The sequence below is a fragment of the Anopheles bellator genome, chromosome 2 (assembly GCF_943735745.2).
Source record: "Anopheles bellator chromosome 2, idAnoBellAS_SP24_06.2, whole genome shotgun sequence".
Lineage (NCBI taxonomy): Eukaryota > Metazoa > Arthropoda > Insecta > Diptera > Culicidae > Anopheles > Anopheles bellator.
Genome location: NC_071286.1, coordinates 3,816,789 through 3,841,325, shown reverse-complemented (window position 1 = coordinate 3,841,325; position 24,537 = coordinate 3,816,789). Strand labels below are relative to the sequence as shown.

The window sequence follows — 24,537 nt, the reverse complement described above, 5'->3', positions numbered from 1 at the left end:
GCCAACAGGTGGGCAAGAACGGTCCTGTGGATTGGTCCAGAACCCGGGACCACATTTGAACCTACCACAGAAAACGCGCTCCTACGGCGTAGAGTTTATCTTTGCTCCACAGAAACGTGTTCCAAAACCCAGGTTTCGAAGTTCCTCGAGTGAAATTGGTAAATTTTTTCCGAAACATTGTAAGTGCAAAATTGTTGGTTATCGCCTCTAATTCCGCTTTCGATTGACGTGCACCATTAATTAGCAAAGTAACACATTTTGGTGACGGCTGTGGCAACTTCATTAACTCTCTCTCCTGTTGTTGCTGTCTCCTCCGTCGGTGTGTTTTGTGTGATCAGCAAACATAGACTGTGATGTAGTCCCTGGGACGGCTCCCTGGGTCGGTGCCGAAAAGTCTACCGCAAACCGGTTCAATCTAGTGGCACAATTGCGCCCCCTGTCGTAAAGTACTCAATGCAAACCGTGCACGCGTTGTCGTTGGGTGGTTGGGGCCGCGCCGCTATCAAACAATGGTGTTATCTTGGCACCCGACGATGGCTAATGAGTAACTACACCTCCGGGGTTCTCTGATACAATGTTTTATCAACGAAAGGTTTACTGACATGATGAGTGTAAAAAAGCCATAAAAATAGAAATTAATCTTTGATCTTGTTCCGAGATCGTTCTACAAAAAGAGTTTGCGATTAGGAATCGACTGCTTGATCGCTGAACTAAACTTACGCTCCCAAATCGATCCAACTTCTTCGCACTCCGCTCAGCACCCTGAACTGAGATTATTTGTACCGGCAATTGGCACCTCGTGAGACGGCTCGTGAATGTTCATTCTTCCTAGAAATCTATTCGCTCGAAATAGGGGTGTCTTTTTCGGTCGAGCACACTATTTACTTTCGAGATTATGCTTTTTCCAATATAATTTTTGTTTCAGATTCAGACAATCCGGCCTCGACCATCGAGTGCAGAGGACGAGCGATATTAGTTTTGCAACACTGGTCCAGCGGATCGGTAGACTGGAGACTTGAGCGTAAATAAAGGCAAAGCATGCTGTGGAACCGTTCCGCCCTGACAGCCAGTGTTCGTCGAATATTTGCACACTGGGGATGGCGCGAGCAGCGTAAAGCAGAACACGTGCCCCCGACACACTCAACAGAACCCGCGACCGTGCCCAGAGTGGCCATCTTCACGGTGGCTGACGAGACCGTAGAAACGGGATGGTCTTCGGTGGATCTGAAATCGACGCACTCCGACGAGGACCAGGATCAGGTGACCAGGTACGGCGCACTATTAGGACTTGTGCAGTAATTCCTTCTGTGAAATGGAGACGCCTGATGTTGCGTAATCGGTGGTCCAGGAATCAGGGTTCAAAGCTGTCGCTTTTTGTTGAAATTATTGAAACGTCAACGACACCAGTGCAGTTCACTATCGTAGCCATCGCAGCAGGCCTGCCCATGTAGTCTGGAGGGCTTTGCATCGATAAGCCTACTACGGCCTTCCCTTTTCATTAAACACTAAATTCAACATGACTAGAGAGTGCCTTATCTAGACATACCTTTCGCTGTGGGATTTTTCTCGCCTCACCAATCACCCGCAACGACGCCATTGTTGTCTCAAGCAATTAACAAATTCAGATCGCCGCCGGCGAACAATACCATCTCGTTGTTGCTGTTCAAAAGCAATTTCCCGTGGCAAGTTGAGAGCAACCACCGTCGGTATGTTTTGTGCCTCGTGATCGATCGTGTTGCATTTTTTTTGCTCCATCTTCTCACGCCATCGATGCCCTGGTTGTGGCGATCGCTTATGAAGTTGTACAGTTTATTGTAAAAAAGCTGTCTCTCCTTCAACATGCGCTTCGGTTTCGGTCGCCCTCCAATGTTTACTCCATTCACTAGGGACTGCTCGCTGGTCCCCGTCGGGTGCATAGAGTTCGCTTAGTTTTAAAAAATGAAACTCTTCCACACCGCCAGTGATCCGCTGCCTCGGCTGGAACACTATCGAACATCGCAGAAAGCCATCCGGCGGCCATCCATCGGTGAGCTGCATGGTGACCTGGAGAAGCAGACTGCGGTAAACACGAGCGTCACGATCGCCCGTCTCATCGGCTCACAGTGGGGTTCTTTTTTTCTGGCCAGAAACCCGACGATAAACATGACACTCCGCCAACCGACCGGCCCGCTGACCAGCACCACCCGGCGGCCCGACTCGGCTGGATACAGGGCGTTCTGTGTCCGTGTCTGCTCAACATCTGGGGCGTTATGCTGTTTCTTCGCATGAGCTGGATCGTTGCGTTGGCCGGCATACTGGAGACGCTGCTCATCATCGGGATGTCGTATCTGGTGTGCATCATCACGACGCTGTCGCTTTCGGCGCTCTGCACCAATGGCCAGGTAAAGGGTGGTGGCATCTACTACCTCATTTCGCGCTCCCTCGGACCAGAGTTTGGTGGGGCCGTCGGCATCGTGCTAGCGTTCGCGAACTCGGTTTCGGTGTCGATGAACACGATCGGTTTCGGCAGCTCGCTCAATCAGTTACTCGGTGAGTTTCGCGCGTCGTGCGTGCTCCGTGAATCCGCGGCCACTCATTCTCCCGTATACACGCCGTCAGGTAGCTACGGAGTGAAGATCGTCGACGGTGGCGTGAACGACATACGGATCGTCGGCACGGTGACAATCGTACTCCTGACGATCGTTTGCGTTGCCGGCATGGACTGGGAGGTGAAGGCACAGAACTTTTTCGTCATCGCCATCGCCGTGGCCATCGTCAGCTTCGTGGTCGGTGTGGCGGTCGGACCGCGGTCGGACAGCGAGCTGGCGAAAGGGTTCAGTGGACTGTCCGGGGCGCGCCTGATGGCCAACCTGGGACCGGACTACCGTTTCAGCGAGCGTATCCATCAGGACTTTTTCAGCGTGCTCGGTGTATTCTTTCCGAGCGTGACGGGCGTCCAGGCGGGCGCCAACATTTGCGGTGAGCTGAAGGACCCCGCCAAGGCCATACCGAAGGGCACCTTGCTGGCGTTGCTCGTGTCCGGCGTATCGTACGTGGCGTTTGTGCTGCTGGCCGGTTCCGCGGCGCACCGGGATGCTTCCGGTGTGCTGGAGGATCTCGTCAACGGGACGTTCGTCGGGTGCGCTCCTCCATCCCGCTGGGACCGGCCGTGTGAGTACGGGCTACACAACGACTACTCGATCATGCAGCTGATGTCACTCTCGGAAACCCTCGTCTATGTGGGCTGTTTCGCTGCGACCTTGTCCAGTGCCCTGACGAACCTGCTCTCGGTGCCCCGCATCATTCAAGCCCTGGGAACCGATCGCCTCTACCCGGGACTGACGTACTTCGCCCGAGGCTACGGTGCCCGGGGTGAACCACTGCGAGCGTACGCGCTAGTGTCCGGGGTGGCGATCCTCTTCCTGCTGCTGGCCAAGCTAAACCTCCTCGCGCCGCTCATCTCCAACTTTTACCTTGCCTCTTACGCGCTGATCAACTTCTGTACCTTCCACGCAGCCACCGTATCTCCGATCGGTTGGCGGCCCACGTTCCGCTACTACAACCAGTGGGTCAGTCTGTTCGGTACGGTGCTGTGTGTCCTGCTCATGTTCCTCGTCGACATCGTAGCCACTGGCATCACGATGGTGCTCATCTTTGTGCTGCACATCGCAGTGATCTATCGCAAACCGGCCGTGAACTGGGGCTCGACGACACAGGAGCAAACCTACAAGATGGCCCTGGCGGCCGCACTGAAACTGCGCCTGATTGGCGACCACGTGAAGAATTACCACCCGTCGGTGCTGGTGTTGGCCGGAAATCCGCTCACCCGGTTACCACTGGTCGATCTGGCCCACCAGATCACCAAGCATCACGCGCTCATGATCGTTGGGGACGTCGTCCGGGAGCGGCTGTCACACCGGAAGCGCGCGATGCGATCGATCGCGAGCCGCCGGTCGATGGAAGTGCGCAAGATCCGTGGCTTCTACCAACTGATCGATGGGCTCGAGTTCGAGCAAGCCGTCCGGGCACTCATACAAACGTCCGGCGTGGGAAAGCTGGCCCCGAACATTATCCTTATCGGGTACAAAGCGAACTGGGCCTCCTGCTCGCCGGATGATCTTCAAACGTACTACAATGTGCTCAAGTAAGGCCGGGTGGGACAGAACGTTTCTGTCAGTTTTTATTTCTTACCGATTGTTTCGGTTCCCTTTCCGCAGTGACGCGTTCGATAACCGTATGGCGCTGGCCATACTCCGGCTACCGACGGGGATCGCCGCCAACGAGAATGGGATCGAACCTGAAACGGTACTGAGCTCCACCGACTCCGTATCGAGCCTTCATCAAATGGGTGATCGGGGGGCATCCTCATCGCCACACACTCTGATGTACATGAACTCAGCGCTTGAGCTTGGGACAACGAGCTCCGGCAGTTCTTCGCTCTCGACTCCCGAGCAGGCTTCCTGCTGCAATTCGAACGGCAGTGATTCTAGTCGCCTCGCCCCAAAAGCAATCGTCGATCAGCTGAACGTCTTTCAACGGAAGCACCCAACAGGAGGTACGATCGATGTTTGGTGGCTATACGATGACGGTGGACTCACCGTGCTGATACCGTACATCTTGTCGCTCCGCTCGACCTGGTCCCGGTGTCAGGTGCGTATCTTTGCCCTCACCAACCACCAGGCGGCCCTCGCGGAGGAACAAACCAAGTAAGTTGTAGGCAAGGCGGGGGTCTCGATTCGTCGGTTTTTTCTTCCAAATCTGCCCATTTCAGTATGGCCAATCTGCTCGCTAAACTTCGGATCGACTACTCCTCGCTGACTATGCTCGAGGGCGTGACAAAACCACCTCACGCGGATACCGTCGCCATGCACCGGCGTCTTCTGGATCACTGGTACAGCAACCGGAACATCACAGAACCGTATGCCGGTGAACACAGGGACACCACCCTGGAAGCCAAAACCAACCGACAGTTGCGCCTCCGCGAGATGATCCTCGAAAACTCAACCGATGCCAGCCTGATCGTGATGTCGATGCCAATGCCACGTTTGGTGCGATCGAAGACCAGAGAATTGGGCCTTTTTTCCAAGCCAAACTAATTTGCGTTCTACTTCTGCCTCGCAGGGAACTGTTTCCGCCCCACTCTACATGTCCTGGCTGGAGGTGCTCACGAAGGACATGCCGCCGATGCTACTCGTACGTGGCAATCAGACGTCGGTGCTTACGTTTTACTCGTAAGAAACGCAAAGTAGCGTAAAAAGCTTCCATGAGCCCTTCAATTGATCAACACGCCATTTTCATGCAGAAACGCTAGACTGGCTCAACTGACAGAGCTAAGCGATGAACCGATGAATGAACAAAATATTGTCTAACAGTTCAATAGAGAAGAGATAAAATTTATTACCTACACAATACATTTTAATTTCGCGTTGATTCTGTGCACCACTTGCACAATGCTACAACACAATCTCACCAATTCGTGGTGAAAGTCCTATCCATATACCAGCGTCGTGCCGGACTACTTTGAAGGTCAAAGACCGATGATGGAGACATGAAGGTTGAGATTTATACACACGGACGCACGCACGCCAGCAGACACTTTTCAACAAACTAAAAGCGGATGGTTTCGCACGCCACACTACGATCGTCTGCTGTAGCCAGCGTGTCTTGAGCTGCTGCTGCTGACGGGAACACGGCGTCTCGCCAACGATTCATCGCCACTGCCTGCGGTCGCTCGAGAATGAGACAATTTCCGGTGGGCCTCACGGCTTCCGCTGCTCTGCCTGACATGGCTTCGTTTGCTAGAAGGAGAGCGACGGCCCCGACGACGGTTCTCGTCGTCCCTTGCACGAACCTGCTGCTGCTGTTGCTGCGGCGGTTCCCTCGATCGTCCTCGGCTCTTGGCCGGTGCCATCACTCGCGGATGGCGTTTGGCCGGCTTGGCGACCTCTGGCTCTGGCTCTACCTTTTCCACCCGTTTGCGATCCCGTGATGAACCCGTGTCCTCCACGCGTGACCGCCGGTTTAGCGCCCTAGCAGGAGGTGACGACACACGGCGCTGCTGCTGTTGCTGCTGCTGATGGTGGTTACGGTGGCGGCGGCTGTCGTCATTTTCGCTGCTGGCACTACTACTGGAATCCTCCGAGTCAGCCGACGACGATGAGGACGAAGACGATTCCGAGGTGGATGATTGTCGATGGTCGTTTCCGTTAGATCGTTCACCTCGCCGCTGCTGTTTGCGCTGCTCAATCTGCGCCGGAACTTCCTTTCGTCGGCGCAGAACCTGGCTTTCGACGCCAATTTGCTGCTGCTGCTGTTGCTGTTGTTCCTTCGGCTTTGGGCCGTTTCCATGGGGTGAAGAGGGTGGCGACGGTGGCCGCGTCGCGTGATGGTTGCGCGATCGTGGTTCCATTCTCTCCATCTTACTGCGCTTCCGCACTTCACGCTCTGTGTTCTCCTCTTCGTCGACGTCGTCCTCGTCGTCTTCATCATCCTCATTGTCGTCGTCGTCGCTGTCGTCCTCTTCTTCGTCATGGCGATTCTTACGCCGGTGGCGTGCTCTCTTCTCGCGGTGTTCCTGTGCCTTGTTGCGTTCCTGCTGCTGGCGTATCAATCGGCCCCGCACTTCCTCCTCGATCTCCTTCGTACTCTTCACGAGCTGATCGGTGCGCAGTATGATGCGATGCTTTTTAAACGATTCCGACACCACAGGGAGCTCTTCATCGTCCTCGACACCACCGCTAGGGCCCATCATGTTGCCAACGGGCGGCACATTTCCGTTGTGTTCCTCTGGAGGAAGCGGTGAAACCGCTCCGCTGGTCGGCGGTTCAGGTGGTGATCTGGGACCAATCGGTCCAACCGTATTGCCCCCCGTACCGACTGGCTCTGATCCCGTCTCTTCCACTGGAGGCTCTTTGACCGTCTTGATCGATGCAGTTTCCGTGTCGTCGCGCTTTCCGCGCGGTGAACGATGGCGACGCGAAGAACGGTGTTTGTAGTTGGTGCGCGACCGTGAGTGAGACCGCGACCGTGAGTGAGATCGCGACCGAGTGGCTCCACGTATGGTGGACACCAAATTTTTCGATGTCGGTTTCGACATCTGCACGGCCACCCGATTCTTTGCCCGATGCTCGTCTCCGGAACCGCTGCCGGCGGAGCCACCGGTCCGCGAACGTTTGCTACGCTCATGCGGGCTTCGTGAAGATCGAGATGATCGCGATCGGGAACTGCGCCGGTGATCGGACGTTCTTGAGCGTGATCGACTGGAGCCCGAGCGAGATCGTGACCGGTGGCGACTGCGGCTTCTTCGGCTACGGCTGCGGCTACTTCTGGACCGTGAACGTCGGTGACGGCTGCGACTCCGGCTTGATCTGCGGCGGTGGCGAGAGCGTGAACGAGACCTCGATCGAGATGAGCGTGAATAAGATCGGCTTCGGGAGTGGTGGTCGTATCCATCGTAATCATCGAGCGCCCCACGTCCGCCACGCGCACCGTACCCTTCGTATCCACCTCGGCCACGATAGCTACCACGGCCACCTCGCGAACCACCGCCAACACTGCCCGGTCCACCGCGCGCATACCGTGGCCCACGGGTGGCCGTCCGGAAGGCGCCACGATACGCCAGCGAGCTGTAGTACTGCGCATAATATGGATCGTACGTTGCCCCGTACGGATAGCTCATGCCACCGGTCCAATCCATCCCACCGTACATGGCGGCCGCAGAGTACGCTGGATGTATCGAAGGATGCGGCGGAGCATAGCCAATGGCGGCCGCACGATCGTAGCCCATCGTAGGCTGGCCACCGTACTGAGGCGCCATCGGTTGCTGCTGATTTTGTACCTCGTCACGCTTGCCGCTCTTATCGTTCTTCTCTGCCGCTTCGTCCTCCGTTGAGTCGGAAGAAGAACCGGACGAGCCGGACAATGCTTGCGATTTGCGTTTCTTTTTCGCTTTTCGGGGTGTGTCACTCAAGATGCCATCGTCCGAGCTGATCGTGTTAATGCTCGGCGAGCGAGACGGGGCCACTTTGAGACCGGTGCCCGAGCTGAGCACCTGCTTCAAGACGCTGCCGTCTTTAGCTTGCTTCAACCGCAGCCGCATTCGTTCCAGTTCCTTCTCCTGGGCCACCTTCAGCTTGTTGGCCTTCCGCTGGCGGCCCTGGTCGGAGGATATGCTCACATTGTCGTTCCCTTCGCCGTCGCTCGACACAACGCTCTTCTGTTTGCCCTTCTCCAACGACTGTTTCATCTGCGGAACGAAAGGGAGTGCGATCAGTACATCTAGTAAAGCAGCATCAGACCGTTTTGGGGTGCCCAACACATGCCCCAACGACCACACACCTTCATACGCTCAAAAAGTGCGTCCAGCAGACGGATACTCTCCAGTTTGCGCTGCGCCTCGAGCAATTTCTTTTCCTCCAACCGGATCTTCAGGCTGATCTCGTCCGATTCCTTCTGGCGCAGCTTTTGCAGGTGTTTTTCCTTGCGCTTTTGCTCGCGCTGCAACTGCAGCTCGATTTCGGCCTGTCGCTTCTCTTCCGCGCGTTTTCTGTGGCGTATACGAGAGGCGCATGGAAAGGGAATGAAGATGTGTTTATATGAATGGCAAAACCCACAGAAGGGGATCAATTAGTCCCAGTCTCAGTTTCAAGAGTCAAGTAATCAAATGGAATGGTAACTAAGTATAAAAAATACGCGTCTAAGAAGTATTCCTGTAAAAACAACATAAACTGTCCATCGATTGGTACTAAGGGCGAAGAAAACGGTGCCAAACCTTTCCAGCTCTTTGCGGGCTTCCTCCGCGGCCACACGTTGCTTCTCCAGCTCCTCCTTTTCGCGCTCGGTCGCGATCAAACGATCGCGCACGACCTGTCTCTTCTTCATCGACGCATCGCTCAGATGTTTGGTCCGATCGAATTCCACCGTGATCGTGACGGCCAGATTGCGCTCGCCCTCCTTCCGCACCAGCTTCATCGCCCGGAACTCGTCCATCGTCTTCACGAACCCCACGTACTCGGCGAATTGGACGTATCTGTACGTGGCCGCGCGGAAACAAAACGGCGAACCCCGACAGAAAGGAGCAAAAGAAAAGAAGAGAACTACATAGCAAAAAATGGGAACGGAAAACTTTTCGTGCCACTCGAAACATCTTGCTGCGGCGGCAACGAACCCATCGTCCTTTTTTTGCTTTCCCCTTTCCGTGTGGCTGTCGATCCTCCTCTACCACGAGGCGACCACCACCGGAGGCGGCCACTTGGACACATACCCTTCGAAGTACATCTCCTGGTCGAAGCTAAACTTCTTCATACCGGACATGTGCGCCTTCATCTGCGACCGGTACGGATCGCAGATCGGTATGTCGACCGCGCGCACCTCGCCAAACTTTTCGAAGATCCGCTTGAAAATGCTTTCGCTCGGTTTCACGTTGTCATCGTTTTCGGAGTGCCGCGGGCAGAACCACTTGATCGGGAGGTTACTGAAATGGATCGTATCGGGCCGCTCGCCCGCCTTCATCTCGTCCATGTTGCGGGCATCGCGGAAAAACGAGTCCCAATCGTGACGGGTCGGGAAATCGTCCTTCGCCTCCGATGCTCGCACCTTGACCGACTCGTCGAACCCGGCCAACCGTAGCGGGCGCCCATCGAGTCGCGCCAGAACCGCCTTCAGCTTGCCGCGATCCTCCAGCTCTCCTTCGAACCGTATGAAGCCTACCGTGCTTTTCGAAACCTGTGCGAGGCGATAAATATGTTTTTAATGACCAGCAAGGTAGTCGCAGCGGGCTTCGAGCACGAGCGTAGACCTACCTTCAGTACCGAGAACTTGTCCGGCAGAATCATCTGACGCATCTTTTCCATCACGTCAAAGTTCGAGATCGTCTTGCCCGTGATCGAGGCGGGCAGGGCGACCGATATGTTGAACTTGGCCAGCGGCTTGAGGTACAAGCTGTGCGGCAGGTACAGCGGCACGCAATCGTTGACATCCTGTATTGTCTGTATCATGTTTGCAAATGTTTTTTTTTTCGTTTATTTAGCAATTTTGCAACCCCACAATACAGTGGATGGCCAAAGGTGATGGCGACCGTGTCCAGAATCACCAATCCAACACGCACAAACACACAGACACATTCACAGCGGAGCACAAAAGGGAGAAACAATTAAAAATACAATATTTTGATGGCGGTTTCGTTTTTAGTGGCGGATCACAATATCACCACGGCGGTTTCACCAACGTTGCACCATTCGTTGAGTATCATTTTGGAAGTTCAATTTGATTCATGTTTCAATTTTTTTTCGTGAGCGCGCGAATATAGAAAGAAGAAAGAAGAATCAAAGTTAGCGGACCAGGGGGTTACTAGGCACCGTGTGTGTGCAGCAGCCGAAGATGCCGACGGAACCGTCGACGTGGTGCCGCAGCCACCCTTTCCGGGAGCGTGAGTAAGCCCTGGAAAAAGACACCACAGCACCGTGTGGTGACAGGAGGAAAATCCTAGCTCGGTCACTCTGCTCCTGGGCCAATGGCCGGGACGATCAGCCAATCGTCAGCGTTCTGCTGCGTTTAGCGGCTGTGGATTATTTGCATCGATTTGCTTCTATCGAAACCACCTTTTCGTTGCTTTCGCCATTCGCAAATTCACTTTTTTTTCCTCCGGTCGGGCGTCGTAATACACTTCACGGCGGATGATCACACACTGTGACCAACGTTGCGGCTTCCTCCGTGCCAATCGGAACGTTTGCTTCTTCCAATATCTAATCTGCTATCGTGCACACGGTGGCCTGAGATCGGACAATAGGGTGCACTTTTCCAGCTTTTTGCAGCACAAATTTTCTGTATCGGCCACACTGGAGAGCCAAACGCTGAAAATTACGACCAGCTTGACCAGATTTTGCCATCTCACGCACACGCGCACGGTAGGCGACCAAGTTTGACATTCGAGCACAGTGTTGCCATAATGATTGGCAGGCAATTGCCCAGTAACGTCTAGTAACGCCCTTGATGATGGTCCGTTTTCTATTCGTTCTTCGTTCGCCCGTTTTGCTTCCCGTGCTGTGCCACAAAAATACATTTTATGCCGATTGCAATTCACGCTCCAACAATCGATTGCCAATAAATTTGAAGATAAAGAAATTGCCCTTGCACAGAACTTCTGGCCGTTCAAAAGGTCGAGCACTACTGCTCGATCTGCTCGAACGATTGCTTGTTTTGATCGAATGCATTTTCTGGCCCTTTGAGGGAAGTTTGCGTCCATTCTGAACATTCTGGTGCTGGCATTTCGGCAGGCTAGAACGGTGAAAGTGAAAAGTAAGTTGGTTTAGAATTCATAAAGTGCATCAGATATTCAGTTTTTTAACCCATTGTAAATTGCCATCATATAGATTGGTTGCAAAATAGAACGAAACCCGATTCGGGCATTGCTGCGCACTGCGCCAATGCCAAGTATTTTTGTTGCGTATCTTGCTGACTATGAATCAGCAATTTGCTTGTGGCCTCTGCGTTCCTAACCTTTTCACTTTTTCACCAACTTTCCCTCTGAAGGTGGACACAAAACCGGCGGGGATTTAATCGCAGCGTCAGCCAAGTGTGTACTTGTGTGTAAGCTTGAAGTTGCAGAACAAAATGGCTCAGAAGCCAGCGGCCTCCGCCGCCATCATCCTGCTAGCGTTGGCCACCGCCGTTGCGGCGGATTTCGTGAGGTAAGTGATTGACAATTTCTCTTTCGGGCAACAAAACGATCGATGCAATCCAATTATCACCCGGTCGGTTGATGAACCATGGTGGACCCAGAAAAGATGAAACAAAGAATCGCACGATCGAATGTTTACCACAACGACCCAACTTCTGACTCATCGCGGCCTTATGTTACGCCGTTTAAGTTTTTTTTATTGATAAATCACTATCACTTGCGCGAGATTATTTGCTAGCCCCTGCAGCTTCTCGCTACGGTTCGGGTACGTCTAAAGGTTGAACCAATTGATAATATTTGTTTGTTATTGACTTTAAACAGTTACAAATGTTTTATTATTTTTTGGTTTTCTTTCCCCTCTTGCTATAGAGTGCCGCTGCATAAGGGAACATCGGCTAGAGAACATTTTCGTAGTGTTGGAACGGAAATTAAGCAGCTCCGTCTGAAGTACGGCGATACGAGCGGTCCCGTCCCGGAGCCACTGTCCAACTATCTCGATGTAAGTGGGAAAACCGCGTTCCTTTGCCCGATATCAGACGTGACAATGTTCTTTGGTTTATGGATATTTTCAGGCACAATACTTCGGAGCGATCTCGATCGGTACGCCACCGCAAAGCTTCAAGGTGGTCTTCGATACCGGATCATCGAACCTGTGGGTTCCGTCGAAGCAGTGCTCGTTCACCAACATCGCCTGTCTGATGCATAACAAGTACGACGCTAAGAAATCGTCCACATTCGAGAAGAACGGCACCGCGTTCCACATCCAGTATGGCACGGGCAGTCTGTCCGGGTACCTGTCCAGCGATACCGTGACTGTGGGTGATGTGGCCGTCGAAAAGCAAACGTTTGCCGAAGCCATCTCGGAGCCGGGGCTTGTTTTTGTGGCGGCCAAGTTCGACGGAATCCTCGGATTGGCATACAAATCGATCGCCGTGGGGGGCGTTACGCCCGTGTTTTACAACATGTTCAATCAGAACAAGATCGACGTACCCGTTTTTTCATTCTACCTGAACCGCGATCCGGCGGCAGCCGAGGGCGGCGAGATCATCTTTGGTGGTTCCGATTCCAGCCACTACACGGGCGACTTTACCTATCTGCCGGTGGATCGTAAGACTTACTGGCAGTTTAAGATGGACTCGGTAAAACTGGGCGATAGCGAGTTTTGTAACAATGGCTGCGAAGCGATCGCCGATACCGGCACCAGCCTGATCGCAGGCCCGGTGGCAGAGGTTACGGCCATCAACAAAGCAATCGGTGGAACTCCCATAATGAACGGCGAGTACATGGTGGACTGCTCGTTGATACCGACGCTACCCAAGATTACTTTCACGCTTGGTGGCAAACCGTTCACTATCGAGGGTGCCGACTATATTCTGCGCATCGCCCAGATGGGTAAGACGATCTGCCTGTCCGGGTTTATGGGTATCGACATTCCGCCGCCAAACGGCCCGTTGTGGATTCTGGGTGATGTTTTTATCGGCAAGTACTACACAGAGTTCGATATGGGCAACGATCGCGTAGGTTTCGCGACTGCTATCTAAGGGCGGGACATTTCGTTTCGGGTTGGTAATGTTTGTTCGTAAGTTGATGCTTTGGGATAATTGTGCTTCTATAGAACCACTTGTGGAAAGTGAAAAGATTACCAAATAAAGTTTGAACACACCAGTTGAAAGCCTTTGGGCCGCGTATTAAATGTTCTAGCAAACTTAGATTTTAAACGAGATTTTTAACGATGACCACAAAATTGACATTTTATTTGATCAAACTTCATGGGGTTGATGGAATTCGAGCAGTTTGCTCGAGCTGTCAAAAATTGTTTTGCCGGCTGCGACCTTGAATTGTTATCCGCGAAGGATTTCGTCGCAGCGAACATTAATGTGTGGATGCGTCGAAGGTATCAAATAATTTCAGCGAATGGCGCTACAGTGTACCACACCGAAACCCATTTTGCAGCTGGTTGCTACGGCACAGGAGCCGAGCAACACGAGCGAACATCATTCGGAAAAGAATACGATTATTGTGAGTACTATCTCCGCTAAGACTCCTGCAGCATTGATGTGATTAATATTCTTGTTTTCCTCCTATTAGGACAGCGTAACACTGCAAAGCCTATCGAAAGAACAATGTACAGTGTTGGGTAAACGAAAAACGACCACAGAGCCCGACCCACCACTAGAGCAGCAGCTCGGAGCAAAACGCCCTAAGAAAGTGTTTCCCTATGGCAACTACGATCGTTACTATGGCTACCGGAACTACAATGCATCGCCTGCCGAAGACCCGCGGCTGGATGCGTTCGTGCAGCGTCGTGAGCTGTTTTGCGGCAAGCGCATTCTCGACATCGGGTGCAACAATGGCGCCCTGACGGTCCCACTAGCAGTCACCTGTGAACCGGTGTCCATCGTTGGGCTCGACATCGACGGTGCACTCATTTCGGCCGCCCGAAGACACTGGAAAATGGCGCTGATTAACGGAGTAAAGCTGCCGCGAAGCGACGAGAAGCGGTATCCTTTAAACACCCGGCAGGTGGAGTTTCTGCGGGCGAACTACATATACGAAGATCCGGCTCTGCTCGAGGCCGAAAGGCCCCAATTCGATGTGATACTGTGCCTTTCGGTGACCAAATGGATGCAGCTCAACTTCGGGGACGCTGGACTGCGGTTGGCCTTCCAGCGTATGCACCGACAGCTACATCCCGGTGGTTTGCTGATCCTAGAGGCTCAACCTTGGAGCAGCTACAAGCGACGCAAAAAACTTACCAAAACCATCGCTAGCAACTTCCCTCGCATCAAGCTATTACCGTCAATGTTTCAGCAATACCTGCTTGGCGATGAGGTCGGCTTTGCGTCTTGCACAGACATTCCCTTGACCTCCGCACACGGTTCGGCCAAAGGTTTCCAGCGCCCGATCCAGATCTACACCAAGCGTGCTACGTAGGGGACAGGAATCACTCGCAAAACAGGTGTGGAATGGAGAATCGACATTTTTTTTGTATAAAATGAACTAAAGTGGACTACACAGACTGGACCATCATGGGTTTATTTATGTTGCCGAAAACCGAATCTACAGCTTGGGGCCCAAGGGCAATTTAATGAAGTGATGCAATTTTATTGACCTTTACCGTGGCAATATTGCACGCCAAATTCTTCCCTTCTCCGTTGGTGTTCGCTTATCAACTGGCGCCCACTTTAACGACTCTTAAAAATGCTCCCCAAGCCTCGCGGCTCGTCGGATCAAGGTGCAGTGCTTTTTGGGCCAAAATGCGACGTTTACGTTCGTTCACCGGGCGGACTGCTTCACTGGCGACGGCCATCCAACGTGCAGCGTCGTCCGCCCTTGTTCTTGAGTTCCGGTCGGCCAAATCTAGTACAAGAGCCGTCTGGGCCACACTGCTGGCCAGCAGCAGATTCTTCTCCGGCGTTCGGAAGTTTTGGAGCAGTGCGATCGATAGGATTTGCCACAGCTTCGAACGATTCGGATGACGGTGCACCTGCGAAACCAGATACGCCAGGCACTTGTTCTTGAGTTTCTGTTCAATGGGAGAGATAAGAGCGATTAGTTTCAGTTCCGGCCTCAATCGACCGCCATACTATTACATTTTGCCAGTAAAACTGCGATACGAGGTATACGACGTGGTGGCCGTGCGTTGCATTGTCCTCGTACTTACGAAGCTCCTTTATCACGAGTTCCGTCAGTACGCCATCGCTATGCAGCAAGCCGAGTGCGCAGGCAGAGAACAGCGCCTCGATTGGTGGTTGCGGAAGCGTTATGCTGTGGACAATCGAGAGAAAGCGTTCAATGGCAATCGCACAAAGAGCCGAAGTCTCCTTACCATTGGAAAAGGATGGTTTTAGCATCGGCTTCCCCTTGGAACGCGTACACCATGGCGGACATTGCAATCAGAACGTACGCCTTCTCGAGATCGGTGTGTGCGAGGTAGCTGAGTCCCTGTTCGTACTCGGCGTACGATTCATGATATTGTGCCGCTCGGAAGTAAGCCTGGGCTCGACCGATCGACGCCCGATAGAACGCTTCACCGCGGATACCTTCGTAGCATTGGACCGCTTCCGTGTAGCGCTGTTGCTTCATTAAACAGTAGCCCAAATCGCACAGAATTTCATCTTTCGTTCGGATCTCGACTGCATCCGGGGATGAAACTTTAGCTAGGGCTTCCAGCGCCCTTCGGTAGCCTTCCGTGGCCGTCCGCCACAGACCCAACCGGCTGCTGATGTTGCCAAGAAAGCGTAGTGCCGGAACCGTTGCCCTATCGGCACGTTCGGCGCAGTGCCACGTGATGGCATCGTGCGAAACGGGCAGGGCGTGCATATCGTCGACCGCGAACCGATACCGCTCGTTGGTTTGGTAGTCGTCGGTGGAGATCACCGTGCACACCCAGTGCGCGTACCCGATTGAAGACTCCGGATGGTAGCCGAGTTGGGTGCAATGCCGGAACAGATCCATTGCCTCGTCCGGCTGACCAACAGATTCCGCGATCGTCGCTTGGCCGATCCAAGCGTTTAAAAATGTCGTGTCGCACTGCTGTGCCCGGCTGAACGCTTTGTTTGCCAGGCCAACCTGGCCATTGATCAGGTACAGCACCGCAAGGTTAGACCAAGCGGAGGCCGCCGTTTTTCGATCGATCGTCATTGCTTCCACGAAGCAGTGCTGTGCGAGGGCACGATCGTTGATGGTGCTTGTGGCGCAAATCACGCCGAGAAGGTTCCAGTTTTGCCACCGTGCCCTGTCCAGCTCAATGGATCGTTTCGCTAGCTCGCGGGCCGTTGTCAGCAACTTTACTCGCAATTCATCCGCCGTGGTCAGTGATGCGCGTCGGAAATAATTTGCGGCCAGCTCGTACCAAAGGATGGCGTTCGTCGGATGCTGCTTCATGATACGTCCGTAACAGCGGCCTGCCAATTCGGACAATTGTTCACCCTTCAGCAGCACGTTCTCACGCTGGTCACGTCCCGCTAGTCCTCCTTCCAGCTGCAAGTACGAGTGGGTCGCAGGAAACGCGGCAACGGTATCCAAAATCTTGGCCAGCTGGTGCCATAAGCATCCAAAGTATGGCTTCACTTTGATGGCTCTTTAAAAGGGGAATATGGATCTTTAAATGTGGGCTACAAGAACTCAGGCATGATTACGCCGGCTTCCTAACACCAATCCGTTGCCTCGCTTGGCACTTACTTTGTTAAATAGTCCACGCAAGCCTGGGCATGGTCACGACTTCGTCCGATTAACCTTTGACTTTGACGGTAAAAGCAAAGTCCCATGTGTGAGTCGGCAATGCCTTTAATGGCTGGAAAATATTCGGCGTGTTCCGCCAGGAGCTGCTCAAACAGCGACAGCCCTTCTTTGTGGAGCTTCAGTGACTGCAAAGAAAAGCGTACAAAGTGACTAAAAATTCCACCTCCTCCGCGAGCCGTCCCTTTGAGCGACACATTACGTTTTTGATGTTGGCCAGTTGTAGCAGCGGGTAAGGATTGCGGGGATCACGTTCGGTGATCTTCTCGAACACTTTCATGGCGGAAGTGTACGAACCACGGCCAAGGTACGCATCGGCCAGACCTTCCCAAGCGGTCTCCGAGTTCACATCGTATCGTAGTACCGTTCGGAACGCTCCGATCGCTTCGTCGTACTTCTGCCGCCCAAGATGGTGCAGGCCAAGCTGCAGTTGGGCCCAGGCTGCACCCGAACATACGGCGAATGTGGTGGAGAGGAGGGCTGCATTGGCGTCCCACTCGCCCTCACCACGGTACAGTCCGCTCAGCAGTATCACCGCGTTGCGTGCGGTTGGACTGAGATTCACACTTTTCTCCAGGCACTTGCGAGCCCGCAGCCGGTCGCCCCGCTGCAGGTAAAGCTTTGCGAGCCGATAAAAGCACTCACCATTGTTGGGATCAAGTTTGGTGGCCTTGAGAGCAGCAAAGAAGCTCTCCTCCTCGCGACCCTTCACTTCACCAAGTACGGTTGAAAGCTCCAGCTGACAATTGCTGCTGGTTTCGTGCGGGGACAACAATCGAACCGCTTCCGGCAGATTACCTTCCATTTTCGCTCTTAGTGCTCGAAGGTAGTCGATGCGATCGCTTGCAACACCTTCGATCGCTTCCAGCTCCGTGAGCCTTTCCTCGGCACCCGCTACATTGCCCAGCAGAAGCTGCGCTTTGCACCAATGAAAAAGCAACTCCTCCGACCGATCGCCCTCTGTAGCGAGCGTCGCAAAACATGCATCGGCTTCGCGTAGTTTGTCCTCGCTTCCGGAGTCATCCAGGAGGCTGATAGCGTAGTTCCGATTGGTGAGTTTCATGTTACGATACAGACTCTCCGCCAAACCGTACGCCTTCTGCTGAAAGTAGATCTCTGCCAGTAGCTCCATACACGGTCCCCAGAGGGGTTGCAGCTCGATCGCCCGCTTCAGAACCAGCTCCGCTTCCATAAGGCGACCGGTAGCGAAATGAAGACGCCCTTTTGCCAGCAATGCAGCGGCAGAGTCCGGAGCGATGATCAGTGCACGATCCACGTAAACCTCCAACGGATGCTGCAACAGTTCCGAAAGCCGCTCTTCCGGCACAATCCGTTCGGTGTACATCTTGCAAATCCACTCTAGCGGAAATATATCGTTTGGAAACCGCTCGTGCATTGCCGCGGCTACCGAGGAGAGCCGATCGAACTTGCGATCGCGATGTAACAGCTTCAGCAGGCGAAGGAACTTATCGCGCTGATAGAGGTCCTGATTGTTACCGACTGCGTTCTCCAGCACACGACGGACCTGCCATAACGAAGGGTACGGTTCGATCAAAGGGATCTTCGGTAAAAGAAAGCAAATTCCTACCAGTTCGCCTTCGGACTGCTCCAAGTCGGCATTTTGCGCCACCAGTTTTCCCAGATACTCGTACGCCGATCGTTGGCGATCGACGTTGTTTTGGTCGAGCTCTTTTTCAAGAATTCGCAACACCGACCTGAGGGATCCACTACTAGCCGCTGCAGCATACAGTTTCAAATGCAAATCTGGGTATTTGTCCGGCGTCAGGGACAGCAATTGCTCACACACGCCCGGTAGCTCCGCATCGTCGGCACAGTTGGACAGACCCTGCAGGGCCACGATCGGTTCACTGGTAGCAGCTACTGCTCGCTTCAGGTAGCCGGCTGCTTCCTTTTTGTCGCTCTCTTGATACGCCGCCCCGAGCAACAGTAAGGCCATGTAGCAATCGGTTTGCTCCTTCAGTACCTTCTACAATGTAAGCAATCTTTGTAGGCGCGTGAGGCTGGCCCCATGGAGTGACGTGGCACTTACTTTGCACAGCTTGATGGCTTCGGAGAACTTTTTATTCCTGATCGCTTCGCGAGCCTCCTTCAGGGAGGCTTTTGCTTCCTTCGAAGACATTCTCAAAACAGAAACAAGCAGCACACGACCACACGGCACAGCATTCACGACGCTCAAACAAAAACAAACCGACTCGCGGTCACGAAAAAGAGGTACAATTGACCTTCTATAAATCGCCGGCCGGGAGAGATCTAAAAATCATTCGAAGGATACTTTGATACCAATTCGCGTTAAGCTGTCAGTTCATTGTTGACATCCTCGTAGCAACGCATACAACCGCACGACGGACGCATTGGTACACGCACTAATACACGCGCCCACTCGCACACAGATGCGCAGATCGGGCACGCGCACTTGTGAAAACAAAACATCTCCCCATCGCGGGTGTGGTAAACAGTGCAAATCGGAAGTTATTTCCCGGTGGAGCCTTTTTCAGTTTTCTTTTCGCGTCTCCCGCTTCTTTTCGCACGCCCGTTTCGGTCGTATCCCGATTTGTGTACCGTTTTCTTCTGTTTCACTGCCCTCCATTTTGTACGTCCTTCGGACAGTTTCGGTTTGGTGTGTTCCCGCCGCGCCAGACCAGGCTGGCTGGCTGGGATGTCTGGATCCAATCGCACATGCAACTGTGCGGTCAACACGTTACCTGAATAGTGATGCCCAATCGGTGGCGCCGGATTAAGCTGTGTGCAGATTGGAGACTGATTCATCCGGTCACCGTACCTTTGGGAAGCTGCCAAAAGGGCAACAATCCTACACAGTCCACAGACCTGCTTCTGTTCTAGGTAACTATTGGTTGTAACGATTCAAGAGAAAAAATGGCCCAATATCGGTGCAATCAGTGTGGTGCGGACCTAAACGGTTACTTTCAATCGCATTGGCTAAGTCAAAATACCAATCGAACGTGATAAATGCGAAGTGCGAAAAATTGGTCCCTTCGGAACTGGAGTAATCTTTTATTCATTTATTACTGAAGAATGCCGCCCATCAGGGAGTGACTCGTTGTTTTAGGTTAATGTACTTCATGCCTGGCCATCGTGATCACGGTAGCTGTAAGAGCAAAAGATTAGCTTATCGTAAATTCCCCACCGAAATTCCCAATGACACGATTGTGTTTCGGTGTGTAGAACTTGTAGAGTCATTCCTATTTTGGACCACCTCGTCGTTCGTCGTTACGCAGCAGAAATTTCCCACACCTCCTCCTCCGGCCGGGCCGCGGCCGTGGGTTCGTCATGTTCGAACAAATAGCCAACATTTATGAGTTTGCTCAGGGTATGCTGGACGTGCGCGACGACTACAACGAGTTTCAACGATCCGTCTGTTGTGAGGTGTGTGACGACAAAAAGCGGCAAGCGGCAAAAAACTCAGCGACAAAATGTACCTTGATGAATACCTCCGACCGTTGCAAATGACGCAAGCACCACAGGAACGTCGGACCGCACGTGCAGATCAGCGAGACGACGTGCCAGAGTCCGTCTATCGCCCGTCAGTTACGCTGTGTATGCTGGACCAATACTCGCAGATACTGTAGATCGTGGCGCGATCGCTATCGTCAATCGTATTAGAATTAATCGAAGGTCTTGAGCCTAGCGGGCGCTCAGTAGGTTGCAGCACGGTCGCGAGATGATAAAAAGTGCTAACCAGAGTGACTAGGCCACCCGAGCGTGGCGATCGAAGTAGAGAGGGAATTTATTGACTTTTTCGAAGGTCGTCAACCGTGAGCGCATTATTCGCGGGTTCGCGGGCCACTCTAGAAGCAATTGGTGATCTTCTGCGCTCTGTGTCCAATTCCAGTGCCAGTGAAGAATAGTGCGATCGTGAGCCTATCAGCAGGACGTGAAGAGCTCGTGACCATGGAGGAGAACACGATCAGTATGCTGATGGATGTCAAGTTGGACATCCGGGAACGAAAGCTAGACTTTTCCCATATGAAGGTAAATGGATCACTTTTTCTCCTTTTGAAGTCTATTGTTTCAATGGTTTTTATTTTGCAGTCTTGGTCACAATACTACGTGCGCGTGGAAGCGGTCAAGTGCTTTCCGTGCTATATGCGCATCTCGTTCTTCTCGTCTCCGACCGATCGAACGACGGATCTAATCGTGCGCATCAACGTTCCCGGGCTGACCGTGCAGATGGCGACGTCGCGCACCAAGCAACACTCGTACGGGCTGTTCTGGAAGAACAATCGCAAACGGTGCTGTGCGTACTTTGCACTCGAAACGCAACTTCTGTGCGAACGACACCTGCGCTGGATGAAAAAGTCGATCCGGAACCTGGAGCTCTACCGGCAGGAGATGATGCAGCTTCGACGGGCCAGCCGTACGCCGGCACACGAGATCCGACAGGAGCTGAAACCACTCGACCCGCGGGCACTCGCTCCATCGTGTGTCGCCCCGTGGGACGATCTGGGAATTTATCAGAATCTCGATTCCACGGAAAATATGGCCGATTTACAAGACATTCTCGGACCACTTCCGATGGTTCCAGCGGTGGAGAAGGGAGGCGCAACTGCGCCCTCCGACAACACCAGCGTCGTCTCGAGCTGTTCCCGTCGCGTTTCCGGTGTGTCGGGTATTTACGAGGAAATTCGTGACGATTTGGTGTCCAACGTGGCTTCACGATTGTCGCGTGTGTCGATCGCTTCCGGCATCTACGAAGAAATGCGTCCAATCCCTGGGCAAGGCGGCAACGGCGATGCGGCGGAACAGGAATGTACACCACCACCGTTGCCGCCACGCCAACGTTTAAACACTAACGAAGACTTTGACGAAGCTCGTGTGCCGGAAGTGGATTATCTGAAGAAAAAGCGTCACTGGTTACGGCTGGACTCGGTGTTTGGCCGTAAACGGACCACCAGCGGTGATTCGCAGGCTTCGGCCGGTTCGCTTGCAAAGAAAGGTGTCACCAAGCACAGGTACGACAAATCTCCATCGGTGTCGGCGGCGGCGGCGGTAGTACCCCGCAATAAGGTGTGTCGGCTGCGATTAACGGAAGCTAAGCGCAACAGTTTTTCAAGTCCCGATTTGAGCCGCCTAAAGATTGACGATCTTAGCAACGGAGCCGATGCAGTCTCAGACGCTCCCGGTAACGTTTCGTGCGACAATCTTTCCGACGGAAATGGATCCTGCACATCCGAGTTCTATCCCCAGCACCTTGACATCGATTACATTGAGGAGGACTTTGCCTCATCGGAGTACATCCATCTTTCGAGCGAATCGACCGGTGCAACGACGGAGCCCGATAGTGGCCGTGGGAAGCAGCAGCCAGAGTCTGAGCTGGATCCGGGAGCGGACTGGCGTCGGTTAAATCTATCCGAGCGCATTTTCGACAGTTTCAATCGATCGGCGAACTCTTCAACGGTGAACCTGGCAGGTGCTGGTTGCACTGTAGCGTTCGTCCGGAACGAAACTGAAACGCCGAAACCGGCAACGGTTGCTTCTGTTGAGGACGATACGGCAGGTTACCTTGAAATGGGACCCCCGGGGACCGGATTTAATCGTCAGAAGCTAAATGAAATCATATTGCGCGGTGACACGAAGAAGCAACCTTACGCAGTTTCCAACGTGAATTCGGACGGTTCTGAATCGATCTACATGATCATGAGCGGAGCCGGAAAGCTCCCCGAGCCGATTCGGTCCAGTTCTACGAGCAGTAGTAGCAGTGGTGTCAGTAGTGCCAGTGACCATACCACGGCCAGCCTCGAGGGACCGAACAGTGGCAAACAGCGTAACTCGATAGACGATAAGATCGCGTCTTACTACCCGAATGATGATCGCACTCCGTCCCGCAAAGGCACGGTCTGCTCGCTCGAAGAATCGTCACCTGTTCGGGGAAGTTCCCCTTGTTGCGGAACCACGACACCCCCGGTGGTCACTACTCTTCCGAGAGCGGTAAAATCAGCGCAACGGTCGGTGGTCGAGGCTACGGTCGATATGCGGGATCGCGTTCAAGCAACATTCCGCACCCCAAAGGCGACTGCTGAAAGCCGTCGGCACTGTTTTCGCAAAATGCTGGGCGAAACGCCTGACCAGGATACCGATGGCCAATCAACCGAAAACTCACCTAAGCTTTACCAAAAGTATGCCACCGTTGCTCGTACGTGTTCGCCGAAAAAGTGCGCGAAATCGAAACCCGATGGAATGGACCGACTGGAGGTAGGCTCCGTAGAAGCGATAAAGTCCGCCGGCAAACGGTTCGGATCGTTGCCACGGTTTGGGAAGCTCGATTTGTCTCCGCTGAGAATGAAGATCAACAGTGTGCTACAGCGGCACAATTCCGGTAATTTATGATAGGATTTTGGGCCAGGTTTGTTGTTTTTTGTACAGCATTAAGAAACCGATCTCACCGATATTTATCTTCCGGAGGAGGTGGCCAGAAGACGGAATCGATTCAGATATTCGCAAATTGCTCAAATGTTACGTAGCTACTATTTAAACGCTGTTTCTTTCTGTGGCTTTTTGCCTTGCTCCAATGGATTATTTAGGGTCTGAAGTTTGCTCTCGCATTCGTTACAGATTACTATTAATTAATACTGCGTAATCTCTTGAGAAAAAAATCAATTTGTAGTGGAAGAACAGAAGTGAACACACCGTAGAAGATTGCTATAGCTTTTCATTGCCTTTGCACGTAAAACTGACGATCGTGGAACACCCATGAAAGTTACTGTAGTAAAAAAATAGGTAAGGGCCATACGGTGCTCGAACATTGTTTCATTTGCTTTAAAAAAGTAAGTTTAAATACGATAATAACTTCAAAATGATTCAAAAGGTGCTTTTGCAAGAGAAAGATAGATAGAACGGGGCTTCCGTGCTGTGAATTGTCGAAAACTGAATCAATAGTATGCTTTTATGCGCGTTTCAACGAGAGGATTGTAACATAATCTCATTAATTAGGTAGGAAATAACTTACGTTTGCTTAAATGCACGCACAAAAAGACATTTCACACCATATCGATAGAGAAATGTTTTTAGCTCACTCGCTCAGGTTCCAGCGGCAGTCTCAGGTGCAAGTTTTGGCCACTACTTTTACAAAGAAACTTACCGAACAAAACAAAGAAAAGGGACAAAGTATAAATCTACGTGTATTTGCTGCTGTGATTTTTACCGACCCACCGGCTAGGTGGACTTTTAGAAACCGGTTAATAAAGAAAAAGACGAGCAATTTTAAAGCAACAGGAAGTGCGCTAGGGTAAGATAGATTGGAGACACGTTTATATTATAAAAGCTTTATGTGCGAAGGAAAAATGCTTCAATTAACTCGCGCGTCAGCGGACCGTGCCATTCAAGAATCTCGAGTAAGAGATCAAACCATAGACAAATACGAATATCATATCATTTTCAATTGTACGTGCTGCTGTACGTTTCAAATCCCGGCATATCAGACAGCGAGAACCAGCCATCTGAATGCATGCAAAACTTACGATATTTTACGGCGGTCTCGAAATGCGTGCCTCCGTGGTCAAATAGGCGTGCTTAGGTATGAAATAAAAATATCTGCTTCAAGGTGCTGCAAACATTTTAGGTGCTAACGTTTTTGGCGACAAGAATGAAAGAAATGTTAAAAC

General features: G+C 52.6%; 6 protein-coding genes across 6 annotated transcripts; 4 read left to right on the top strand and 2 right to left on the bottom strand.

Moving 5' to 3' along the window:
- The first annotated feature begins 1,038 nt into the window (after positions 1-1,038).
- On the top strand, positions 1,039-5,214 carry LOC131211996 (bumetanide-sensitive sodium-(potassium)-chloride cotransporter-like). Its single transcript, XM_058205706.1, has 7 exons — positions 1,039-1,268; positions 1,962-2,061; positions 2,127-2,529; positions 2,599-4,123; positions 4,197-4,685; positions 4,751-5,027; positions 5,101-5,214. The coding sequence occupies exons 1-7, from the start codon at positions 1,039-1,041 to the stop codon at positions 5,212-5,214; spliced, it is 3,138 nt and encodes a 1,045-aa protein (XP_058061689.1).
- Positions 5,215-5,444: 230 nt separating this feature from the next.
- Positions 5,445-10,294, bottom strand: LOC131211062 (A-kinase anchor protein 17A). The gene is made up of 5 exons (XM_058204411.1): positions 9,780-10,294; positions 9,242-9,702; positions 8,750-9,007; positions 8,317-8,524; positions 5,445-8,224 (listed from the first exon to the last, which is right to left on the bottom strand). Exons 1-5 carry the CDS (start codon positions 9,972-9,974, stop codon positions 5,615-5,617), a joined length of 3,732 nt encoding a protein of 1,243 aa, XP_058060394.1. The 5' UTR covers positions 9,975-10,294; the 3' UTR covers positions 5,445-5,614.
- Positions 10,295-11,220: 926 nt separating this feature from the next.
- On the top strand, positions 11,221-13,321 carry LOC131211063 (lysosomal aspartic protease). Its single transcript, XM_058204412.1, has 4 exons — positions 11,221-11,274; positions 11,509-11,666; positions 12,026-12,155; positions 12,229-13,321. The coding sequence occupies exons 2-4, from the start codon at positions 11,590-11,592 to the stop codon at positions 13,195-13,197; spliced, it is 1,176 nt and encodes a 391-aa protein (XP_058060395.1). The 5' UTR covers positions 11,221-11,274; positions 11,509-11,589; the 3' UTR covers positions 13,198-13,321.
- Positions 13,322-13,528: 207 nt separating this feature from the next.
- LOC131211067 (probable RNA methyltransferase CG1239) lies at positions 13,529-14,666 on the top strand. The gene is made up of 2 exons (XM_058204415.1): positions 13,529-13,675; positions 13,745-14,666. The coding sequence occupies exons 1-2, from the start codon at positions 13,571-13,573 to the stop codon at positions 14,588-14,590; spliced, it is 951 nt and encodes a 316-aa protein (XP_058060398.1). The 5' UTR covers positions 13,529-13,570; the 3' UTR covers positions 14,591-14,666.
- Positions 14,667-14,702: 36 nt separating this feature from the next.
- LOC131211065 (tetratricopeptide repeat protein 37) lies at positions 14,703-19,037 on the bottom strand. The gene is made up of 7 exons (XM_058204413.1): positions 18,948-19,037; positions 18,486-18,884; positions 17,100-18,422; positions 16,841-17,025; positions 15,486-16,739; positions 15,250-15,424; positions 14,703-15,182 (listed from the first exon to the last, which is right to left on the bottom strand). The coding sequence occupies exons 1-7, from the start codon at positions 19,035-19,037 to the stop codon at positions 14,826-14,828; spliced, it is 3,783 nt and encodes a 1,260-aa protein (XP_058060396.1). The 3' UTR covers positions 14,703-14,825.
- Positions 19,038-19,658: 621 nt separating this feature from the next.
- Positions 19,659-24,422, top strand: LOC131211066 (uncharacterized). Its single transcript, XM_058204414.1, has 3 exons — positions 19,659-19,759; positions 20,769-20,908; positions 20,969-24,422. The coding sequence occupies exons 2-3, from the start codon at positions 20,828-20,830 to the stop codon at positions 23,261-23,263; spliced, it is 2,376 nt and encodes a 791-aa protein (XP_058060397.1). The 5' UTR covers positions 19,659-19,759; positions 20,769-20,827; the 3' UTR covers positions 23,264-24,422.
- The last annotated feature ends 115 nt before the right edge of the window (positions 24,423-24,537 follow it).